Here is a 20,971-nt window from a genome sequence, read left to right as displayed (position 1 = left end):
ACTTTCAGAAGAATCAGAATTTCATGTCAAGATCTTTCCAAGGACATACGAGTCAAAATAAGAGAAGTTTTATTCAAGCCTCAGCAATAGACAATTTCAATAAAATTTTAACTAGGTTAAAATGATGCGCTTACAATGTGCCAGTACTGTTTTGGGCTTCAACAATTGCTTTGTTTCATTTCTATTTATGCTTTGAGGATGACTGCATGTAATATACTTGACATATAAGTAAACTAATAGTTATTAATTTTTCATTATTATAACCTTATGAAGAGGTTCATGCTTACAATATAATCTGAACAATATCTTGTATGTTACTATCAGGGTTGCGGGGGAGCGGTTCCCCCCCCCGCCCCTCCCCCCCCCCCCCCTCAAACCCTCTCTCAAAGTGCGCTCCCGAAATCGCTCTTGCGAATTTCGGGAGCAAAATTTTCTCCCTAGCCTTTTTTGCAGTTTTTTCAAGGAAACAGATAATTTTTGAGTGGGGCAGCCTAATGATCAAGCCTATGCGATTCATGGTAAGTAAAAGTGACATTCTTTTTAATCTTCATTTTCATCCTTTTACTTAAATTTTTAAAATTACTATGAAATGAATCGGGATGTTTGAGAGTGGTTCCTACCTCATTGGATTTCATATGGAAAAAGTAGAATTTTAGATCTCATTCAAAAGGCAACAGACTTATCAGTTTTTCAGGACTTCAGGATTGGGGGATTGCGATGTTTCCATTGGATTTTGTCATGTATTAGGGTATGGAACTTGTATTTAATCAAGAGCACCAATCCCTCTATGTACCTTGATGTTAGTGACATTGGTTGTTGAACTCCTCTATCATGACCCTACTAAAAATGTACCCATCACTCAAACAAAATCTTGACTTGACATGCTATGTTTTTTGTATCTTATGTTAACGCTTAGAGGGTCATATTAACGATAAAGATCCTGATTTTCCAACAAGACTAAAAAAATAGACATTTCTCATGGCGGCAAGAGGACCAAGCATTAGCAATAGATAATAGTTTTACTTGTCTTTTCTAGTTTCTAGTAGTTTTTATCACTGTTGACTCTTTCATATTTATTATGATATTTTTTGTGAACAATATATGACAATTTAAGTTTGAAGTTTGAAGTTTGGCAATTATAACTCATTGGTAATGAATTATGAATATGATGCTTCGTGAAAGTTGAAAGTTGTTTCATTTCATTTGTCATGTCCCCATTTTTATTCTTCTTCATAGTACAACCAGGGCAGATTTCCAGGACAAGGGATGGCCAGGTTAGTGGAGCAGGTTTATGTCCTTGGGGGTCCCGATGGAGTTTTGAGGAGTTTTTATGGGATTTGATGACATTCGCTGGGCATATTCCATCATCAGCACAATTTGCTTTTCATTCCGTTGCATTTCGACAACTTTCAAAAATCAACATTATTATTGGGCATAATTTAATTAGTTATGCTCGAGGTGGCATTCTGGGGAGATTACTTGATCTAATAGCTCTTTGGAACTAGAACGAGAAGATCTACATGATGGGACTCTTGGATGAGAGTTTCAGTGACCTAAGGAGACATGGTGGACAATTTACCCTTTTCCCGCATTAAAAAGAATGTTTTAATTAAATTAGAAGAGGGAAAGGTGCTCCATGATTAAAATAATAATAAAATAGAAGATTCTAGCGGGGTCCATCAGATTTATAAAAGAGGATGAGGAGGCCATTGGAGGTCATCTTAGATTGAGTATTGTTTCTTGTATGAGAGGTTGAAAACGCTGTTCTCTACTCCAGTAGTAGCCCTAGGACGAAAACCCTCGGGTGATTCAGTGAGAGGGGGCGAGCACCCATCTCTTCCCTTGGTGAATCCATTCAGGGTTCACAGGTTGCAGTGTATTGTTTTTAGTTGTTTGGAGGTCGATTTGTGGCATTGTTGTAGATCTGTTTGAGGCCAGATTATCTCATATGTATGGGTTGTATGTGCATGTAAAACCCCTGTTATCTAATATAATCTAAGTCACCTGACATGGGGATTTGGGACACGTAGGGTTCGAGATTTGTGGTGTCGGATTCGGACACGCTGACCCCCCAGAACAGGACACGTTATATATTATTTTATTAAATATATATATATATATATATATATATATATATATATATATATATATATATATATATATAAAAAATTAGATATTATCATATTTCTTACACAAATTTTAATTAATGATACAAATTTATTGATTTCAAACATAGATCTTCATCTATAGCTATTAGCATGCATAGTACATACAAAATTCAAATAAATGTCAGTGGTACTGGTCACATAAATAATAAATCTATTAAAAATTTAAATCATGATTCATAATTCATAAGTCAACATCAAACAAAGGGCACATAATTACGCTTTATTGTTAGAATCCTCTCCTACTGCTGCTTTGAAATTGATCTCACAATTATCTTTTACAAATATAATAGACCTCCAGCGCCACACTTTCTGGTATTACCCTGATTAAACATGTCAAAATAACCCCAGGCTACTGATTTGTCTATTTCCAAGCCTTTAGAGTTATCTCTCTTTCCCCTTCAATAGATGTGATATCCCTCTGTACGCATATCTAATCTGGTGACAGACCTATTTAGGGGGTTGTGAAAAGTCTTTTCATTTATGGTAAGCTAGATTTCCCATATCACCATACAAGGCAAAGACATGTGACTTCTAACTAGTAACAACCCTATCCTTATGCCATTTCTGCCAACATTCCTGCAGAGAATTCCCGTCCCACTTATAATCACCATCCACTAAGTTTGAAGCTTGCTCTAATACTTCCTTTGTGAATGAGCATTGCACAAAGAAATTTTCCATTGGTACATCCTCCCAGCCATCCATTAAGTTTGAAGCTTGCCCTCATACTTTGTGAATGAGCAGTGCACAAACAAATGTCCCATTGGTAAATCCTCCCTTTTGCACAAGATGCACCAACATGGACCTTGCCAGGTCCCCCTTTTGCAGTTATCCCATGTTAGGACTTATTGGATCATATGATGCTTCTTTCACCATCCACTAAGTTTGAAGCTTGCTCTTATAAAGTTATACTTCCTTTGTGAATGGGCAATGCACAAACAAATGTTCCATTGATACATCCTCGCTTTTGCACAAGATGCACCAACACGGACCTTGCTAGGCCCTCCTTTTGCAGTTATTCCATGTTAGGTCCTTATTGGATCATATGATGCTTCTTTCATTCTTTCATTCATTGACGCTTCACAACCTAGATTTGGATCATATGCCCTAGAGGCCTTGTTTTTAGACCAAATAATTTCATCTGCCTTTGTACTCAGTCTTATAGTATTGTTTTTGAGGTTTTAAAGATATCATTTGTAGTTTCCACTCCTATCTCCTTGGATTAACAATTGATCTTGTGACTTCAAACCTTGATTCCAAACTGAAGTTGATTCAGGATTAGTTTCTCTTGGTAAATAGTTTATTTCCTTACCTACCAAAAGAAATTTCAGCTCTTCTCAGAGCTTGTAAATGCTAGTGTCCCCATCTAAGGATCTTCTTCGATTCTATCTGTTCCACTAGTTTTCCAAAACAATTATCTCCCTATTAAAGGAAAAGCTTTGACTACTGCTTTACACATCACTGATCAACTTGTATACTTTTTTGGTTCCCTTCTAACGCAATCTTCAACCATTACAGGTTCAATGTGTATTCCAATCATTATCTTCCCATATAACCCTTCTAACCTGCGCTGGAAACGAGTCTTGGAAACTCGTTTGGAAACAGGACACGTTCTTCAAAATCACGACACGCTCAGCAAAATCGTGACACGTTCTAGGACACGACGTGTCATAAAGGGACACGACGTGTCATAAACTTTGGACACGAATCCGTAGCGAATCGTGTCAGATTCGCTGGATTCGCGATTCGAGTGGGCTTTTGGACGAATCCAGTGATCTAGAATATAATAAAGCTGAGAGATTTCTTATTCATTGTGTTGTGATATTGCAGTGCTCTATTTGTTTATTTTTACATGGCAATCTTCTGTTTATGAATCAAATTTGTATCTGGAGTTTTTCTGTGTTAAAAATTTGAGCTTGTTCCAATTTTTTCTCGTTTGGAACATTGCATCATTTCATTTTATAACATTTCATTTCATGTTAGATATTCTTTGTTGTAATGGTTACACTTAGCTTACATGTACAACTTTGGTGATCAATGATGATAAATGTTATATATTGAATTTTGAAAGCTAAAAACTTAAGATTGATGAATCAGGAGACTCAATATGTTGTATCTTACTAACTTGTGGACGTGGTTGATAAAGATTGTAACTTCTAGATGGTTGATGTTATATGGTTCAATCTATGTTTTTATGCTTTTTATATCTAATTCATCTTTCTACATGCTTTTATATGCATCAAAATATAAAAAAATATATATTATATAAAAATTCGCTCCCTGATTTGCTCTCGAACCTGGAGCTTCTGAAAATGTTGCTCCCACTCCCGCTCCTCGTTTTCACTCCTGTTCCCAAGTAACCTTGGTTACTATGTTGCACGGGGGCCCTCCTCAGCCTAAAAATCTTGTTCCTGCAGTTTGGGACATATGGACCCTTTAGGAAACATTCCCAAATTGATGGGGACTTCATTGGGGACTAGAGGACCTGTTCCCTGTCCCCAAGATGTTGTAGGCAGATTTCAAGGACTTTCTGAACAAATTTCGGAGACGTTTTTGGGAGATTTCAAGGATTATCTAGGAAGATTTGAAGGATATTTTGTCCATATATTTTCATTTTTGACAATCATGGTCATTGATGATTGGACAATATGATATTTTCTCCCTTCCATCATATTTATATTGCACTAAATTTAAATCCGTTGTACAAGTTGCAAGTTTGTAATTGTAATATCCCCGATTTTGTGAGTGTAGAAGTTACTAAAGATTTTGTGCAATTTTGATGATATTAATAAAAAGGGGGAAACTATTATTTTAATAGAAAAAGGGAGGCAAATATTTTGGCGGAAAATATTATTTTATGAGAAAATGCCGGCAAGTAGTATTTTGTTGAATTTAGGCTTCTGTGATCCATATCAAGTTATTTTGAGAAGATTTTTAGGCGTAAATCACATTCAAATGCATTTGTCGACGTGTTTCGAACCAACGAGTGTGGTTCATCGTCAGGACAAGTTGAAGAATCAGATCTTAGCTGCATGTTAAATAGATAGAGCAGAACATCCAACGGCTATATTTGACCAGGCAACGATTATATTGAACTGGGCAACTAGACTAGCTAACGACTATATTTGACTGGGAAACAGCTAACCGCAATGGACCAAGGGATAGGGACATGAAAACATAATTGGTTAAATAGTTAGTAAGTCAGTTATATGCCTATTACCATATTTAAATAAAGTAATGTATATACTTAATTAATAGGAATCAATTAGTTACTAAAAGGACTTATATTCAAGTTATATAAATGAATATTTAGTTAGTTAATTGAAAGTTAGTTTAATATCATATATAAATTAGGTAATGTATTTAATCGCTATGAATCAAAAGTACTAATATTAAATTTATATATAAGTTATATAATTAAATCATTAGTACACTAAAAGTTAGTTTTAATTATATTAAATTAAAAGGGGCTAATATTAAATTTATATATAATTAAATAGTTAATTGAAAGTTAGTTTAATATCTATATAAATAAGGTAACGTATTTAATTAATATGAATCAAAGGGGTTGATATTAAATTTATATACGAGTTATATAATTAAATATTTAATATTATATTAAAATATATAATTAAATATTTAGTTAATTAATTGTAAGTTAGTTTTAATTATATTTAATAAGAAGGGTTAATATTAAATCTATATATAATTAAATATTTAATTGTAAGTTAGTACCATAATAACTAATTTAAACCTATTAATCGATCTTATTAGTAAAGCTATTAAAATAAATATAAACTTAAGCCTTAAACTTAAAACTATCTAATTAAATATATTAATAAAATATAATAAGAATAATTCATTAAAGGATAACTTATTAAGGTAGTTGAATAATGGACCAAGGATAAGTGGCAAATTTCCCCAAATTAACTAAACCAATGAGGAGAAAGAAAGAAGTTTGTTTTAAATTGGTTAGTTAATTAAAATTTAAAAATAGTTCTCATCTTAAAAAATCCTTCATCAAAACTTAGGTAAAGAAAATTTTTATAAAATGATTTTTATTTCTTAGACAAACAATAATGTTCTTAATATTAATCGAGAAGAAGTGAAAGAGAACAGGCGAACATAAAAATTACAACATAAAAATCAAAGGGACAATAAAAAAGGAAATACCGCCGATCCAGAAAACGAGGGGGAAGAACACATAAGGAGCGGGAGCAGGGGGAAACGGCTAGGAAGAGGGGGCAGGGATCCAGCAACTGCTAATTTTCCAGCCGTCATCTCTATTGAGATTGCTTGGCCTTTTTTTCAATCTCAATGGCTTCCCTAAATTTCCGGTGATGACATTGAGCAACCATAGCAATAACATGAGCCACCTCAATACATACGGTGGCAAAATGTCACTTAGTGGAAAGTGGCCCCCACCAATAAAATAATATTAAAAATGGATCTAGAAGCTTGGGGAGAACTTATAAAAGGAGGTTGGGAGATCATTTGCAAATTATTCTATCTGATCATTTCTCATTTTTATTGAAGAAAAACTCAAGCGAGTTTTAGATTGAGGGTTTGAAGTGAAATCCTTTCACTGGTTTCGGTGGATCTCCCTTGCCACCCTTGCTAGTATTTCTCCATCTTCAGTGGACAATCACTGCCACCCTAGTTGGGTTGTGTCAAGAATTCATTTGAAGATCTAATTGTGACATTTGCAGGCATTCTTTTTGCACCTTGGCTGATTGCAGGGATTTGAGAATCATATTTCCTCAAGGTCGACTTTGTCTAAGGGAAGAACGAATTCCCCAAATCTGAAGCTGAGGGAAGGTGTCCCAAAATTATCCCTTCTTCAGATAAAGCTGCCAAGGAAGAGGCTGATTTTATCTTGTTGGAGCTCTCCTTTTCCTTAGATCGAAGTGTAGTGATTGGTACCAAGAACAAGAGGTCGAATTCCCATCCTATTGCAGAGGTCGAGCTGGCCAAAATAAGGAGGTCAAATTGGTTTGTAGTGGGGGGGCTTATGGTCGAGCCTGCTTACGCATCCTTTGGAGCAATGTCTTTCTTTTGTCTTGCTTTGGTGTCTGTGCCCTTATAGGAAGGGAGGAAGGAGGTGGTTGGACAGAAGGGAAGGAAAGGAAAGGAACAGAAAAGAACAGGCCTTTACCTGACTTATATATAACTCAAGCTAGCCACAATACTTAGACTATATACGTATATAAAAGGCAATAACCATGGTGAAAGAAGGATCTGGCATAGTCCTATCTCGGATCAGGGATGAAGTGGGTCGAAATCCTTCAATCATTGGGGCCTGTTTACTAATTTTTCTGAAGAGTTCGTGGGACCATTAAAAGGCCAAAACCATCACTCAGAGTTCTAAGAACAAGGTCAAACCTGCCCAGTCTATTCACACAGCCAGACTATAATTTATTGCTCGAAGGAAGGACAGATGGTACACCTGAGTGTTGTCTTCTTGGGCAGAGTTTGGATCACCTAACAGGGGATCGGGTTTGGTCTTAAAGGAGGCTGACAATTTTCACCAAATTCTGTCACATTTCCAGGGGTCTAACCTCTTCCATAGTAGAGGTCGAATGCCATATTCTCAGAGGTTTTCTCATCAGCAAGGGCTCCATTAGTGATGTAATATTTTCTGAAGATTGAGTTTGAATTGGCTGGAAGTGTGATTGATTCACTTAAGTGCTGAATGATTCCTTCCTCAAATTTGTAGCTTAATAGCAGCTTGAATCTCATATGCTGGGCTGAGTTGTACATCAGAGCCAAGGGTACAGACTTCTGTAGAAAGGGTGTGTGTAGGAGCTACCTACCTAAAAGAGACCTCAAATCTGATATATGTTCTGTAATTAAATATCAGGTTCCCTATATTCTCTGAGCCCTGTAATCCATTTTACTTTGTGAAAGAAATGATAATGCATCATCAGATTTCAAGTGTGATGGATATATGTGTTATTGAGCTGTGTATTTCTGAGCTAAAGAATTACTCTCATACTGCCGTTGTGAACTCTTTTGGGCTGTTTATACTGGCTTTGTGTGTTATTTTTGAATTAAATGTACGAAAGATGCACCTACAGCAAATAACCTACAAACTGTTTGACAAAACAACACACTGATATCCAAGGCAAAATTCAGAAAATTTATGGAGCTCCTAAGGTATTTCTGAAGGGGAATATTGCAGTAACTCAAAGCATGTGCTTTGTATGATGGGTTTCTATTTGGATTTTTGGTGATTTGAATATTGTATTTTTAGCAACAAAATTACAAGCAAAGCCTCCATGTGAAGAAAAAAGGAAATGCAACATTTCAAATGACTGATCCTTGTGGCTATTGATCTCGTTATTCTCATTTTGTGGGTCATCTTGTTAGATTTTCCGCATCCCTAGCACCAGGTATTTAATTCCAAGCAACGAATTACTGAATAAACATACAACTACAAATATTTAGCAGAAGCAAATTACAATCTGAATCACATGATCACTAACAGATTTCTGCCCAACAAATTAGTTCATCATTAATAAAACTCAGAATGAAGTTGGGCTCCCATTTTGAAATAATGGCCTAACTGAGAAAATGCAGATTACAGTACTCTAGATCTGATCCAGTAGATCTACTCTCTCATGCAGATCTGGATCTCCAGCCCCTCTGCACTTTTTTGGAACCAGCACACGCTCATTAAGATATTGCTCTCAACCTTGTGCTGTTGTTGTGTCTTTGCTTCAACCCTTAGGCTCAATTTATAACTTTTCTATGATAAGATCAACGGCCAAAATTAGCTCGTCAAGTAACTAGATACACAGATGGAATAATTATCTCCAATGCCCAGAAAAAGTCTCTAAGGAAAAATGGCTTAATTACAATGAATTAGCCAGTTTAAATATTTTCGTAAGTATAACTTATGAAAATTGGTTAATTAATCGGGGATTAATCAAGACAAATTGATTTTTCTCTAATGACTTCTAGAAAAGTCATTTGATGGGGTCAAGATGCTCTTAGCCATTGATTGAGATTAGATCATGGTCGTTGATTGCACAATGAGAGATTGTAAGAAGAAATTGATGGGCATTTGGAGAAGATATTTGAATAAGTAGATTTGCAGTGAGAGCAATGACACAGTAATAGCATGAGGACAACAACAGTTGAGATCAGCAGTGAATGAAGATTGAGTTTCCGGAGACAGATTTCTTCACAGTGATTCCCAGTCCTTCAGTGTTAGAGGGTGATCGATTTTATCTGCATAGGCCGAGCTTCCCAGCAATGGTGTGAATTCACTGAAGAGGCCGAGTTGCTGGAGGAAGAACGGAATTCCTAGAGAAAGTTGATTTGCAGGAGGGAATTTATTTTGCTAGTAGAGTTTAATTTTCTAGTGGAGGCCGTGATATTCTGTTTGGAAGTGCGAGTTGCCAGAAATGGTCTGGGATAGCTTTTAGTCAATGTGTAGATTAATGTTAGTTTATTGATGGATGACACTTTTGTTTGTGTATCAAAATCCATCTTTTGGGATTATTTCATTTTGCCATACCTTTTTGATAATTGACTAGCAGAAATTTCAAGTGGTATCCCTTGACATTTTGAGAGTGTAGATAGTATTTGAGTAGGGTTATGGTTGAATTTCATGGAAATGTGTTGTATTTAGTAGACTGAATCCTATTTCGATAATTATCTAGCAGAAATCTCAAGTGGTGTCCCTTGACATTTTGAAAGTGTAGATTGTACTTGAGTAGGGTTATGGTTGAATTTCATGGAAATGTGTTGTATTTGGTAGACTAAGAATTAATGAGATGTCCCTTTGTGTTTCAGGAAGGTACATCAAACTATTTCAAAGGGTTAATGCTTATTTTATGCTACATGATAGTTGCTGCAAGCTTCTTTGTACATGTTGATCCTGAACGCACTGAACACGGTCAGTATTTAATATTTGACCTTGAAAGTGTTTTTTCTTAGATTTTCTGGAGTGTATGTGTTGGGTGCTTAGACTCCATTCTTAGCACATTATATCAGCGATTTTTACTACTGATTATTTAGTGTGCAGACAATGATTAGAACCAGCCTATTGGATAGATGTCAAGTGACTTACTTCCCTTATTGATTGGATTCATGCTGAATTGCCAACATGCTGCAGCAGATTGCTCAACAACATCACGACTTTTTGATTTGGCTGTATTTATTCAGAAATTATCTCTTTTGAGGACACTCGAATCTAGCATTTTCAGATGGTCAGAATATATTCTTTTACCATGGTTAGATGTTTTGACATGGTATGTTTGGAAGAGCTAATGGGCATAGAATGACATCTAGCTCCCAATCCTACAATATTGAGATGATTCCCATTGTGTAAATTAACAGGTGAAAGAAATATAAATTAATTGGAATTGTTTTTGTGTCGAGACAACATTTTGTAGATAATGGTCATATTTAAAACTCAGGACTTAGATGAATAATAAATGTTCACTAATAGAGTGAAGTAATAATAAGGCATTTAATGTAGTTATTTATGAAGTGGTTATAATTAGGTATTTGGTAGTGACATAACATATTCCTCTCTTACTATGTAATGAGACATTTCATCGTCTAATGAATGAATCAATCCAGTCTTTCTCATTCATGTGTATTCTTGTCCATGCCCATGTGTATAAAATCCACATTGATATTAGAGCCATGTTAAGGAGAAGCCAAAGAAGTGGGTGAAGGAGCTAAGGGATTGCAGTGACCAGAGAAGGTACCAAGGGACTGCTATCACACAAATTGGACAAAATAATTGCTAGTTGAAAGATAAATTATAGGCAGTGAGAAGAACTGTTGACATAGAAAGGGAAGACACGAATTCTGTGCAGTGTGAACCATGTCTTGTAGAGCAAGTCCAAATTGGAGTTACCTTGACGACAATTGTGAGAAGGAAATTTGCCACTGCCTTGTAGTTGTGAGCTATATTATCAGAATGAGGGACCAATTGAATAAGATTTAAGGAGTTGCCTTGTGCCACGCAAATAAAGGTGTTTCAATTGCAATCTATTCGTAGGTCCAAGTGTCACATTGTTGAGCCATTGATGGTATGGAATAGTGATTTAAAATCAGTTGCTACAATAGAAAAGTCTAGTGAAAGAGTTAGAATTGTTATAGGATTTGATAGTCCAATGATTGATATGCCACCACTAAAATTTTAAAGCGAGTTGTGTGTAGTCAAGGTTGGATTATAGAGTTGTCATAATTAAAGCCACTAGGGTGAATAGGAAGTGAAGGGTTTTGAGCAGGGAAGAATGGGTCTACAAGTCAAGGTGTCATCAAAGGATTTGTCAAAGTGCCATTTGTGAGAGGATGAATTGGAGATTGGGAAAGGTCAAGAACCGTTTCCATCGGTTTGTGAGGTGTATTTTATACGGAATCTACGACTGTGGACAAAAGTATCTTCCCTAGATTGGGTGGCCTAGCCTAGAACAACAAAAAGACAAAGAAGCTCTTGGCTTGTATGCTCCAATCCTAGCTTCGATCACTATAATTAGAATGTGCACAATTAAACAACACAAGCCAATGATCTACGACTTCTATGTAGCATCATCTAATTGCTTTATTCAATGGATCAACATGGCATCGAAATATATGAAATCATAACATCATATATAGGAGAACAAAGAACTCTTTGTATTAATAGAAATGGAGTGAGCTACAACCAAATATATGATCTTGTAGAAGAGCTCCTTCAAGTTGACTTGTCAATCAATCTCCAAAAACCCAACCCTTAGCTTGTGGATGGTCACAAATATATAGAAGAGGATGGTAAGTTGAGAGTTCTTATCCATTTACCAATCTAGGCTTGAGACCCTCTCTTGATGGGAGGATGAGCTCAAAGGATAAGGGATGAAAACTCAAGGTAGTTTAGGATAGGATTTGAGACTTTCATTCAAGGTAAATAGTTATAACAACTCCTGGAAGCTTTTGGAAGAGGGAGCTTGGGGATTCTTTTTGTTTTTCCCAAATTTCTAGATTCAACGCACCCCCAGTGAGGGGCAACTTGCAAGTGATCAGTGTAGGTCCAAAGAGAGCCAACCTGCTGGTGAACGTTGGTCTATGAAGGGCTAGGGTGCATTGGAACTAGTGTATATAATATCACCGAGATATCGCCGATTTTCGGAAATATCGCAATATTTCTGGGGAGACGAAATATCGTCGAGAAAATATCGCAATATTTTGTCTCCCTGAAAATATCGCGATATTTCCGAAATATCGGCGATATCTCGGGGAAATATCGTGCTACGACTTAAAATATCGCCGGGAGACAGTAAAAATTGCCGCCGCGGCTATAAAAGTCCATTTTTTTTTTTCAATCATTTTCATTTCTGATTGCTGGAGAAGGAAGGGGAGAGCTATGTGCTTGTTGCCAAGGAGGGTTTGAGTGTTGAATAGCTATTATCGCCACCAACAACGAAGATTTTGTTGATCTAAGCTTGAAGAACAGTGAGACAATTTCATTTCTTCCATTAACAGGTATGTTCAAATAAACCCCTATCTTAATGAATTTTTTGATAGTTTTAGGATTATTCTTGCTTGCCTGTTTGCAACTTTGCCTACAATCATTTTGCTTGTTTTTTTTTCATTTGCTATGATTTTCATGCCCATGAGCAAATGAAAGGGTTTTAACTTTTTTTCATATTTGGAGAGCAAACTCCATTTTTTTTTAAACTTTCAAATACACCCTCTTATTGTCATTTATGGTTTTTCATTGAATTCACATTGCAAATAATATAGCAAAAAAATTATTTTGTAAAATGATGTGGTTATTACTTATTAAGTTATTAATTCCATTTTTTTTTTTGGTGCCCTAGGTTTGAGTTAACTCACTACAAAATTCAAATATGCCAAAAGCCTTGGACCCATTTTCGAAGTATGGGGACCCTGATGGTGGGACAAATCGGGCATATCTTACATGCAAATTGTGTGGGACCAAGATGACAGGAGGGGTTACATGACTGAAATACCATCTGGCTAGACTCACCGGACATGATGTTGGGATTTGTGCAGTTTCTAGTCCGGAGCTTATACAAAAGGCTCTTGAGGCAATTGATGAAAAAGACAGAAAGAAGGAAGAGACAGAAAGAAACAAGGTTGAACGTGTAGGTAGATCTTTGGGGATATCTTCTCCTGATTTTGATGTTGAGGGTAGTGGGAGGGGCTCCATAGCTAGCACATCATCACCTGCTACTGCTAGTGCGAGGCCATCATTTTTTGTTCCACGAACAGGACATGGATCACAACCTGGCAAAAAATCGCGTGTTGAAAAAAGGGAGAAGCAAGAAGTAGATAGAGGTCATGGGGAGGTGTCTTTTCTGGAGCGACTTACCTCTCAACATCACCAAAACCAATCCATTTTGGTAGCCAATGTGTGATGCTATTGCTGTTGTGGGCCCAGGGTACAAAAGTGCTACATATGAGGAGTTGCGGGGCCCAATTCTTCAAGCAGAAAAGTAGGAAGAGACATGGGACATCAACTCTAGATTGGCGGAGTTGAAAAAAACATGGGAAGTTACTGGATGCACAGTGATGTCTGATGGTTGGACAGATAGGAAGGGTAGGACCCTTCTAAATTTCTTGGTACATTGTCCTAAAGGTACCATGTTTATTAAATCGGTGGATGCATCAGAACATATCAAAGATGCAACAACGATATGTGAGTTGTTAGATGGGTTCATTCGAGAGATTGGTGTGCAGAATGTGGTGCAAGTCATAACAGACAATGCAGCTAATTATGTGTCTGCCGACAAGATGCTTATGGAGAGGCATCGCACATTGTTCTGGACTCCGTGTGCAACACATTGTTTTGATTTGTTGCTTGAGGATATGGGGAAACTCTCCTTCATCAAGGAGGCGGTTGATATGGCTAGGAGCGTCCCGAAGTTTATTTATAACCATGCTTTTGTTCTTAGCCTCATGAGGAAGTTCACTAGAAACAAGGAGTTGCGGCGTCCTGCGATCACACGTTTTGCCACAAACTTTATTACTCTTCAGTCTTTGCTTCGATGTCAGTTCGAGTTGAAGCAAATGTTTGTGTCTGATGACTGGCGTAATTGTAGATACAGCAGGAGACAGGACAGGAAAGCCATTGCAAAAATGGTGTACTCTGAGACGTTTTGGCGTGGAGTAGAAGAAGCATGCTCAGTTAGTGAACCTATAGTAAAGGTTCTCAGATTGGTAGATGGGGAGAAGCCTGCAATGGCTTATTTGTATGAGGCCATGGATAGGGCCAAGGAGGCCATTCGTTCTTATATGCAGACAAGCGTTCTGCTGGCCTTGATAGGCATATGATGTTATGGGATGTGATTCATAGTCGGTGGACAGGGATGCTTCATTGACCCATTCATGTAGCAACACTCTTCCTCAACCCCGCATTTTCATACAAATGCGGCTTTGATTTTGATGGCGAGGTGATGGAAGGGCTCCATTCCTATATTCATAGGATGGTACCTGATCAGCTTTGTAGCAAAACCATTCGCGAGATACAGTATTATCGGGATTGTGTTGGCCTATTTGGCTTTGATGATGCTATTAGGGAAAGGACCCTCTTCATGCCACGTAAGTGACAAGTCATCACTCATTAGAAATTAGAATTTTCAATTTAGAATTTCCTTACTTATAATTCTATTTTTTTAAAATTCAATTATGTAACTTTTATTTGAAAGTTTAATTATGTTTTAAGTTTTTGAATTTTTTATTTCTTTATTTTGTTGTAGATATTTGGTGGCGAAGCTATGGTGCAAGGGCACCAAATTTGCAGAAATTGGCCATAAGAATCTTGAGTCAAACATGTAGCTCTTCAGGGTGTGAGCGCAATTGGAGTGTATTTGAGAAAATACACGCAAAAAAGCGCAACAGGTATAACTTTGAGCTCCAGCCTTCAGTTGAGCAATTACACTTATTGTAATTTTTAATTTTTAATTTATGACCTTCAAGTGTCAAGAGTCAAGAGTCAAGACTCATTAGTTTTTTTGACACTCTTACAGGTTGGAGTTCGCACGCCTCAATGATTTAGTGTATGTGCATTACAACATCTGACTTCGAGTGAGGCAAATAGAAGCACCAATGGATCCAAATGCCATTTCCTTAGACAATATTGATGTATTGTCTCAGTGGAGGGTGGAGTCTGAGGAGCCCATCTTGGAGGAGTCACCTTCATGGTTAGAGCCAGATGATCCATTAGAACAGGAGCAGCAAGAGGAAGAGGACTCGGAGGAGGAGCAGCACTCGGAGGAGGAGCAGGAGGAGGAGGAGGAGGACATTGTGGGAGCATCAGCATCAACACTATCTGCTATAGATATAGGAGAGCACAGCTCCATACCTATCACTCATTATTTGACATTAGGTGCAGAGGCATGGTCAGGGCCTTCTACTATTAGGGGCAGGCCTGGCAAACAGCCCATCATGTTTTCCCGTAAAAGGGGGAGAGGGCAGTGATTTCAGATAGATAGCTGCTAGTTTGATTTGTTATGCTACATATAACTCATGGTGATGAGATACTTTTATATATGTGATGTTATTTTGTATTGGTTCTCCACATTTGAGTCTTTGAGTGGACAATTATCAGGGATTAGCAGGATTTGGTATCGCCTTTGATGTATCATTTCTATTTGACATCATATATATCAGTGCTTTCTTCATATTTATGTGCCAATGCGTTTATTTCATGTTGTTATTTGCTTTATATGTTTAAAAATCTGAAAAAATGAATATATTATGCATTTTTTATGCTTGCCGATATTTTGCCGATATTTTCGCCGATATTGCCGATAAGATATTTTCTGGACCCTTGCTAATATTTTTCCGATACCAATATTTTCAACACTGGTTGGAACTAAAAATTCTAAAATGAAGCTGTTTCAGGCAGAAACTTAGGGATATGAGAGAGTCATTCTTAGGGCTTTGTGTAGGGAGGATGACAAAGTGTTAAGAGGATGTGAATGGTCTTGTTTGAAGGCATATTGACCAGATGTGACAAAATGGCCGATAATAGCGTAGTTGACAGTTGTTGGTGTAAGAGCCACTAGAAAAAGGGACATTGTCATACTGGTACGCCACTAGAGAGGATTTGACAAAGGAATCAAGCAATCAAGACGCGTCATTTGTTAATGAAGAGAAGCAACTTGTTCCCATGTGTAGAAATCTAGTTAGCAAGAAGAACTGTACCTCCAATTGGGTCGATTTGTTGATGTTGTAAGTTTGTCTATCCACAAGAGAAGATTGTTGTGAAATACTTTTTGAATTAATATATTTGTTGTTATAGGTTAATTAATTAAATTTTCTAGCAAAAAATTAATTAAAATCCTAAGCTAGAAATTTAATTAATTCTAGGTCCTAGATAAATTTAAATTCTCCAAAGGCAAAATTCGACAACCCTTAGAAATCAAAATATGAAAGGTCTCGGGACTAAGGTAAATTAATTATTTTGCTAAATTTTAAGCCTTTAGTCCCTAGGGGTTAAGTCAAAGTCATATTTTTGAGGAAATTAACTCAAATTTTGTATTTTTGAGTAAATTAAAATGCATTTAATTGAAAAATTCGAATTTCTTCAAGAATTTAATATTTCAACAAATGAGATTAAAAGAAATTTTAATTTTCATCAATGGTCGAGATTGTTTTGACGAGGATCACTCAAACTAGTCGTTGGAAGATTTATCTTTAAATAGAAGGTCATTTGTCAGTTGATCCATACAATCTCTGAGTCGTGTGCTAAGCTAAAACCTCTCATGTAATCTTTTTTTTGAATAATAAAGAAAGACTTTGGGGTTAATTTTTGTCAGTGTTACTCTTCATGGAAATACTGTAAGATGTGTCATTTTCATGCGTAATTTTTTTTTTTAACCATTGATGATAGCTTTTGAAGAGTGATTTGAGTACATGTGTCTTGCTCAGTTGTTGGGGTTTAAATGATAATTTAAGTTTTGAATATAATAGCAGGCATCTCTATTTATCTGAATTTTATTATTGTTTTCTCACTCTATTTTGATGACTGAATTGAGTTTTGCAAGAAAGTCTTGATTTTTAGATCCTCGGGCGTTAGGGGAAGTTTTCAGTTGGACCAACCAACTGCCGATCTGTGTTTTCTGAAGAGCTCAACTTAATTTAATGCTGGGTTTATCATAAGATTTTTATTGGTGATGTATGAAGGGTTTTGAGCTAAGCACCCCCTTTAAAATTTAAAAATTTAATTTTTTATGTGCGAAATTGAAAAATCTGTTGAGACCCTTAGATTATCAGATCTGGGAGCGGAGTTGGACTCGCACTCGTCAGACCTGATAGATCTGCGTTTTTTGTGCATAGATCTGTAATTTTTTTGAGTTTTCTGATTTGGGTTTTATTTATTTTTTGTATATCTGGGTTCTGGGTGTTTTTGTTTTCAGGTACAGGTTGCAGATCTAAAGGTGAAGTTTAATTTGAAGCCAGATCCAGGCCCTAGAGGGTAAGGTCTGGCCTAAAAATTATTCTTGCAGGAATATAATCTAGCCTTTTACAATCGAAGGGTTTGATTTTTTTTTTTTTATTAAATATGGAGACGATTTTATAGGGTTTTCATTAATAAATCTGAAGCAGAACATATCAAATTAATCAGAAATTTCTAGGTTTTATTGGGCCACCATTTTCCATTTTGTTTGTTGCTTGGGTTTTTTGTTTTGCAGTTTTGATGCAGAATTTTCGATTTTTTTTTTAGGGAAAGCCTCTTATTTCCTCTGTCTGCCTGCGTTTTTCAAATCTTTCAAAAATTTTCCATTCTCCTTGTCCCCTCCATCCCCTGCTGCTCTTTGGGTTCGATCATTTGCTGCCCGTTGCTTGCATTCATTCCTCATTCCGCTGCCCTATTCTTCCTATTTGCAGCCTCATCCCTCCTCACATTTTGCAGTTTTATCTCCTGTCTACAGCTCCGCGTCCATCAAACCAACAACCCTGCCTTTCCTCCATACCCCCGCGTCCATTCCTTCACCTGCAAAAAACACATCAAATTGCCATCGCATTCCATATGCTGTCCAAACCTTCATCACAAGCAAACTCAAAAGCATCGAATTGCGTCTCTGCCGCCGTCAGCTTGCAACTACCTCTTTTGTAGACCTGCAAGCATTCCTGTATACAACCTTGCTCCCCGTCGAGATCCGCACGTCCCCGTCGAGATCCGCACGTCCTTGCTCGCTCTATTCTGCCCTCGCTATTCTTCTCTTCCATCGGACCTGCAAACAAGCTTTGTGATTTCACTTTTCAATTTGCGTTTTCTTTTTAGCTTTGTGTATTCATGAGGTAGATTAGGTTTTATGCTTTATGATTTTTATTTTGTTTTGATATAGTTTGATTTTGTTTCTTTTTTAAATATAAAACATAAACAAATAAATATTTTTTTTTTTGAAACTTGATCTCTTAGTTTATTGTTTTTTCGATTTTTCCTTTTTATTTTTGAATTTACTTTTTATTTTTTATTTTATTATTATTATTTTGATTTTTATTTTTTTATTAAAATTTAAAAAATCTAAAAATCTAAAAAATCTAAAATCTAATTTTTTTTAAAAATTGTCAATTTAAAATTCCTTCTGGTTGTCTTTTTGGGCTAAGGGTAAAATCTAAAGAAAACTTTTGTGTGGTATTAACATTTTTCATTTCTCTATAGTTAAAAAAGCTTAATTTTTTTGTATCTAAAGAGTGACTATAGGAAGGTGGTAAATTTCCCTAGATTTGGGTCACTAAGCATAAATCATTTTAATTTTAGGATTGTGAATTAATTAGCATTTAAATTTCATGTTTTTTTTAAGTATTTGGATCTCTAAAAATTTAATTGCTAGAATATTTTGCATCTATTGACATTGATCGCCATTGCTTGAATTATTTGATGCTCGTTACATGTTAGATATTTTGCGAATATTTTCAAGTAATTGTTAAAGTACTCTGTCGTGGAATTGTAATAGATTGCATATCTTTGTTTCCTAAGATGATTATTTTTTGAGCATCTATGACATTGATATTAAATTGCAAAGAAGCTTTTGTTCTCTTTGAGCTATTATTGTATCCAAAATATTTGAAATAAGCTTGTGGTTAAATTGTAATATCTTCAGTGGTTTATTTTTAAGTCTTCATCCAGTAAAGTGAACATTTCATTTGGGTAATTGAGGTCTTTTGTGACACAAGTGTTTCTAATCCTCAAGTCTAATTTCTTCTCATCAGCTAGTGCATTTGCATCTAAGTTAGCTTTGCATAAATAAAATTTACTTCCGAGTATAAGCTTGGTCGATAGAGAGATAGGTATCCATCCCGTCTTTGCTTGAGAAGCCTACTTTTAATAGTACTTAAAACAATGACCTTGCAGTCGTCAGAGCCACAACTCTCTGTAGCGTCGGAGGCACCAGGTATATTAGATTTTTAGGAGAGTAATCGTTAATCACACCTTAGTGTGCTTCACTTTATCTTCCCTTTGCCAATTACTACGGAATCAGGTTCAACACAGAAAGGATCGAAGGATTCACATTCAAATAGGCATTTAACTAAAATTAATCAAGATTCTTGCATCTCACATCAGCTTTAGGATCTGCATTACATATAAAATAGTCATTCATCTAAGCAGTAGTTGCTAATCGATTACTTGGTCTTAATTTCCCTAGCAAGATCATTGACTCCATAAGACATTGGTATCAATCATTTAAAATCTAATCAAATCGTATAAGTCTTGTTAAATCTTAATCAAGTACTTGATTGCTTCACTGTGTCTCCCGAATTGGTTGGTTCCCATCTAGTTCTTCTTCATTCCATTTTTCCATAGGGTCTACCCCCCTTAGCTTGCTGTAGGGAGACAAATTAAACAGAGATATTGGGGATAAGGGTGACAGCCCCCGATTTGAGCCGTTGTCATGGTCCCTAGACATTTTGTGCTACAACATTTTTTGGCGCTGTTGCCGGGGATAGAGTTTTTCTGTCCTTGGTTTCCTCGACATCGTTTTAATCATCTCATCTTTTCCACCATTCATTAGCCCGTCAAGCGGCAAAACATTTTTTGGCGCCTTTGCCAGGGACCAATTTTTTGTATGTTGGCTTTCGACATTCATCTCATTTCATTCTTCTCATCCTTTCATCTCTTGCTAGGATAAGTTCGTTTTCTTTGGTTCCTTGCTTTCGGGTTATTTCGAGTTAGATTTTTGTCCGAGTGGCGACTCCACTTCCTCTATCTTCTACAAGAGTGTGTACTAGAACACATCTAAGAAGTTTGGTTATTCGTTCTCTTGATCCTGAAAGGGCTCTCAGAGTACGATTACACAAACTCTCTTCTCGTACCCTTCTTGTTAATCTCGGACAAGAAGCTGTCTTTGATATCCATTTGCTTTTTCCTAACTTGGTTGAGTACGACATCGTGAGCATGTTCGCCCCTTGTAACTTTGCTAACATTCGAGGTTATCCCAATGATTTTCCAGACCATGGGATGGATAAATTGCCTTCCTTTTAGGGCAATAATGCAATTAGTGTTAATACTCATCTAAAAGCTTTTGGTTCTTGGCTGGGTAAGTATGCGAGGGCTGTTGAATATAATCATGAAGATGTAAAAATGAGCCTTTTTGTTCTTATTACCTCGGAGGGGGATGCTTTAGACTGGTTTACGGAAAAGCCTTATAATTCATTTGATTCTTTGCAATTGATTATTAATGCCTTTAAGGAAAAGTATGGAGATAAGAGAGAAGAAAGGCATCTCGTAAAAGTTATCAGTATCATTAAAAAGAAAGAAAATGAGAACGCAGAAGAATTTAATAAGAGGTGCAATGATATTATTAAGGAATTACCTCAAGATTATTAACCTC

The 20,971-nt window shown here is 36.4% G+C and overlaps 2 protein-coding genes across 6 annotated transcripts in view; both read left to right on the top strand.

The window, feature by feature from the left end:
- The window catches only part of LOC149168262 (vacuolar cation/proton exchanger 3-like), a 373,424-nt gene that overhangs the window by 307,184 nt on the left and 45,269 nt on the right, over positions 1 to 20,971 (top strand). The window contains exons 12-13 of one of the 5 annotated variants that reach the window (XR_016259740.1): positions 9,966 to 10,068; positions 10,291 to 10,381. The exons of 1 other annotated variant lie outside the window; for it this stretch is intronic. Coding sequence is in view for 3 of the 4 variants with exons in the window: in XM_089428180.1 (XP_089284306.1) it covers positions 9,966 to 10,068; positions 10,191 to 10,204 (117 nt within the window). In the remaining variant the exon portion in view is untranslated. Of the gene's footprint in view, positions 1 to 9,965; positions 10,069 to 10,190; positions 10,382 to 20,971 lie in introns of those variants that run through there. 3 more of the 5 variants (XM_089428182.1, XM_089428180.1, XM_089428181.1) reach the window with 3 other exon arrangements.
- LOC149168263 (uncharacterized) lies at positions 14,883 to 15,733 on the top strand. Its single transcript, XM_089426922.1, has 2 exons — positions 14,883 to 15,029; positions 15,158 to 15,733. Exon 2 carries the CDS (start codon positions 15,237 to 15,239, stop codon positions 15,606 to 15,608), a length of 372 nt encoding a protein of 123 aa, XP_089283048.1. The 5' UTR covers positions 14,883 to 15,029; positions 15,158 to 15,236; the 3' UTR covers positions 15,609 to 15,733.

Source organism: Pinus tabuliformis, chromosome 4_2 (genome assembly GCF_031772625.1).
Source record: "Pinus tabuliformis cultivar Carrire ecotype Pingquan chromosome 4_2, CPIR1, whole genome shotgun sequence".
Classification (NCBI taxonomy): Eukaryota; Viridiplantae; Streptophyta; class Pinopsida; order Pinales; family Pinaceae; genus Pinus; species Pinus tabuliformis.
The sequence above is the reverse complement of the archived record's forward strand: the minus strand, read 5'-3'. Positions and strand labels throughout refer to the sequence as shown.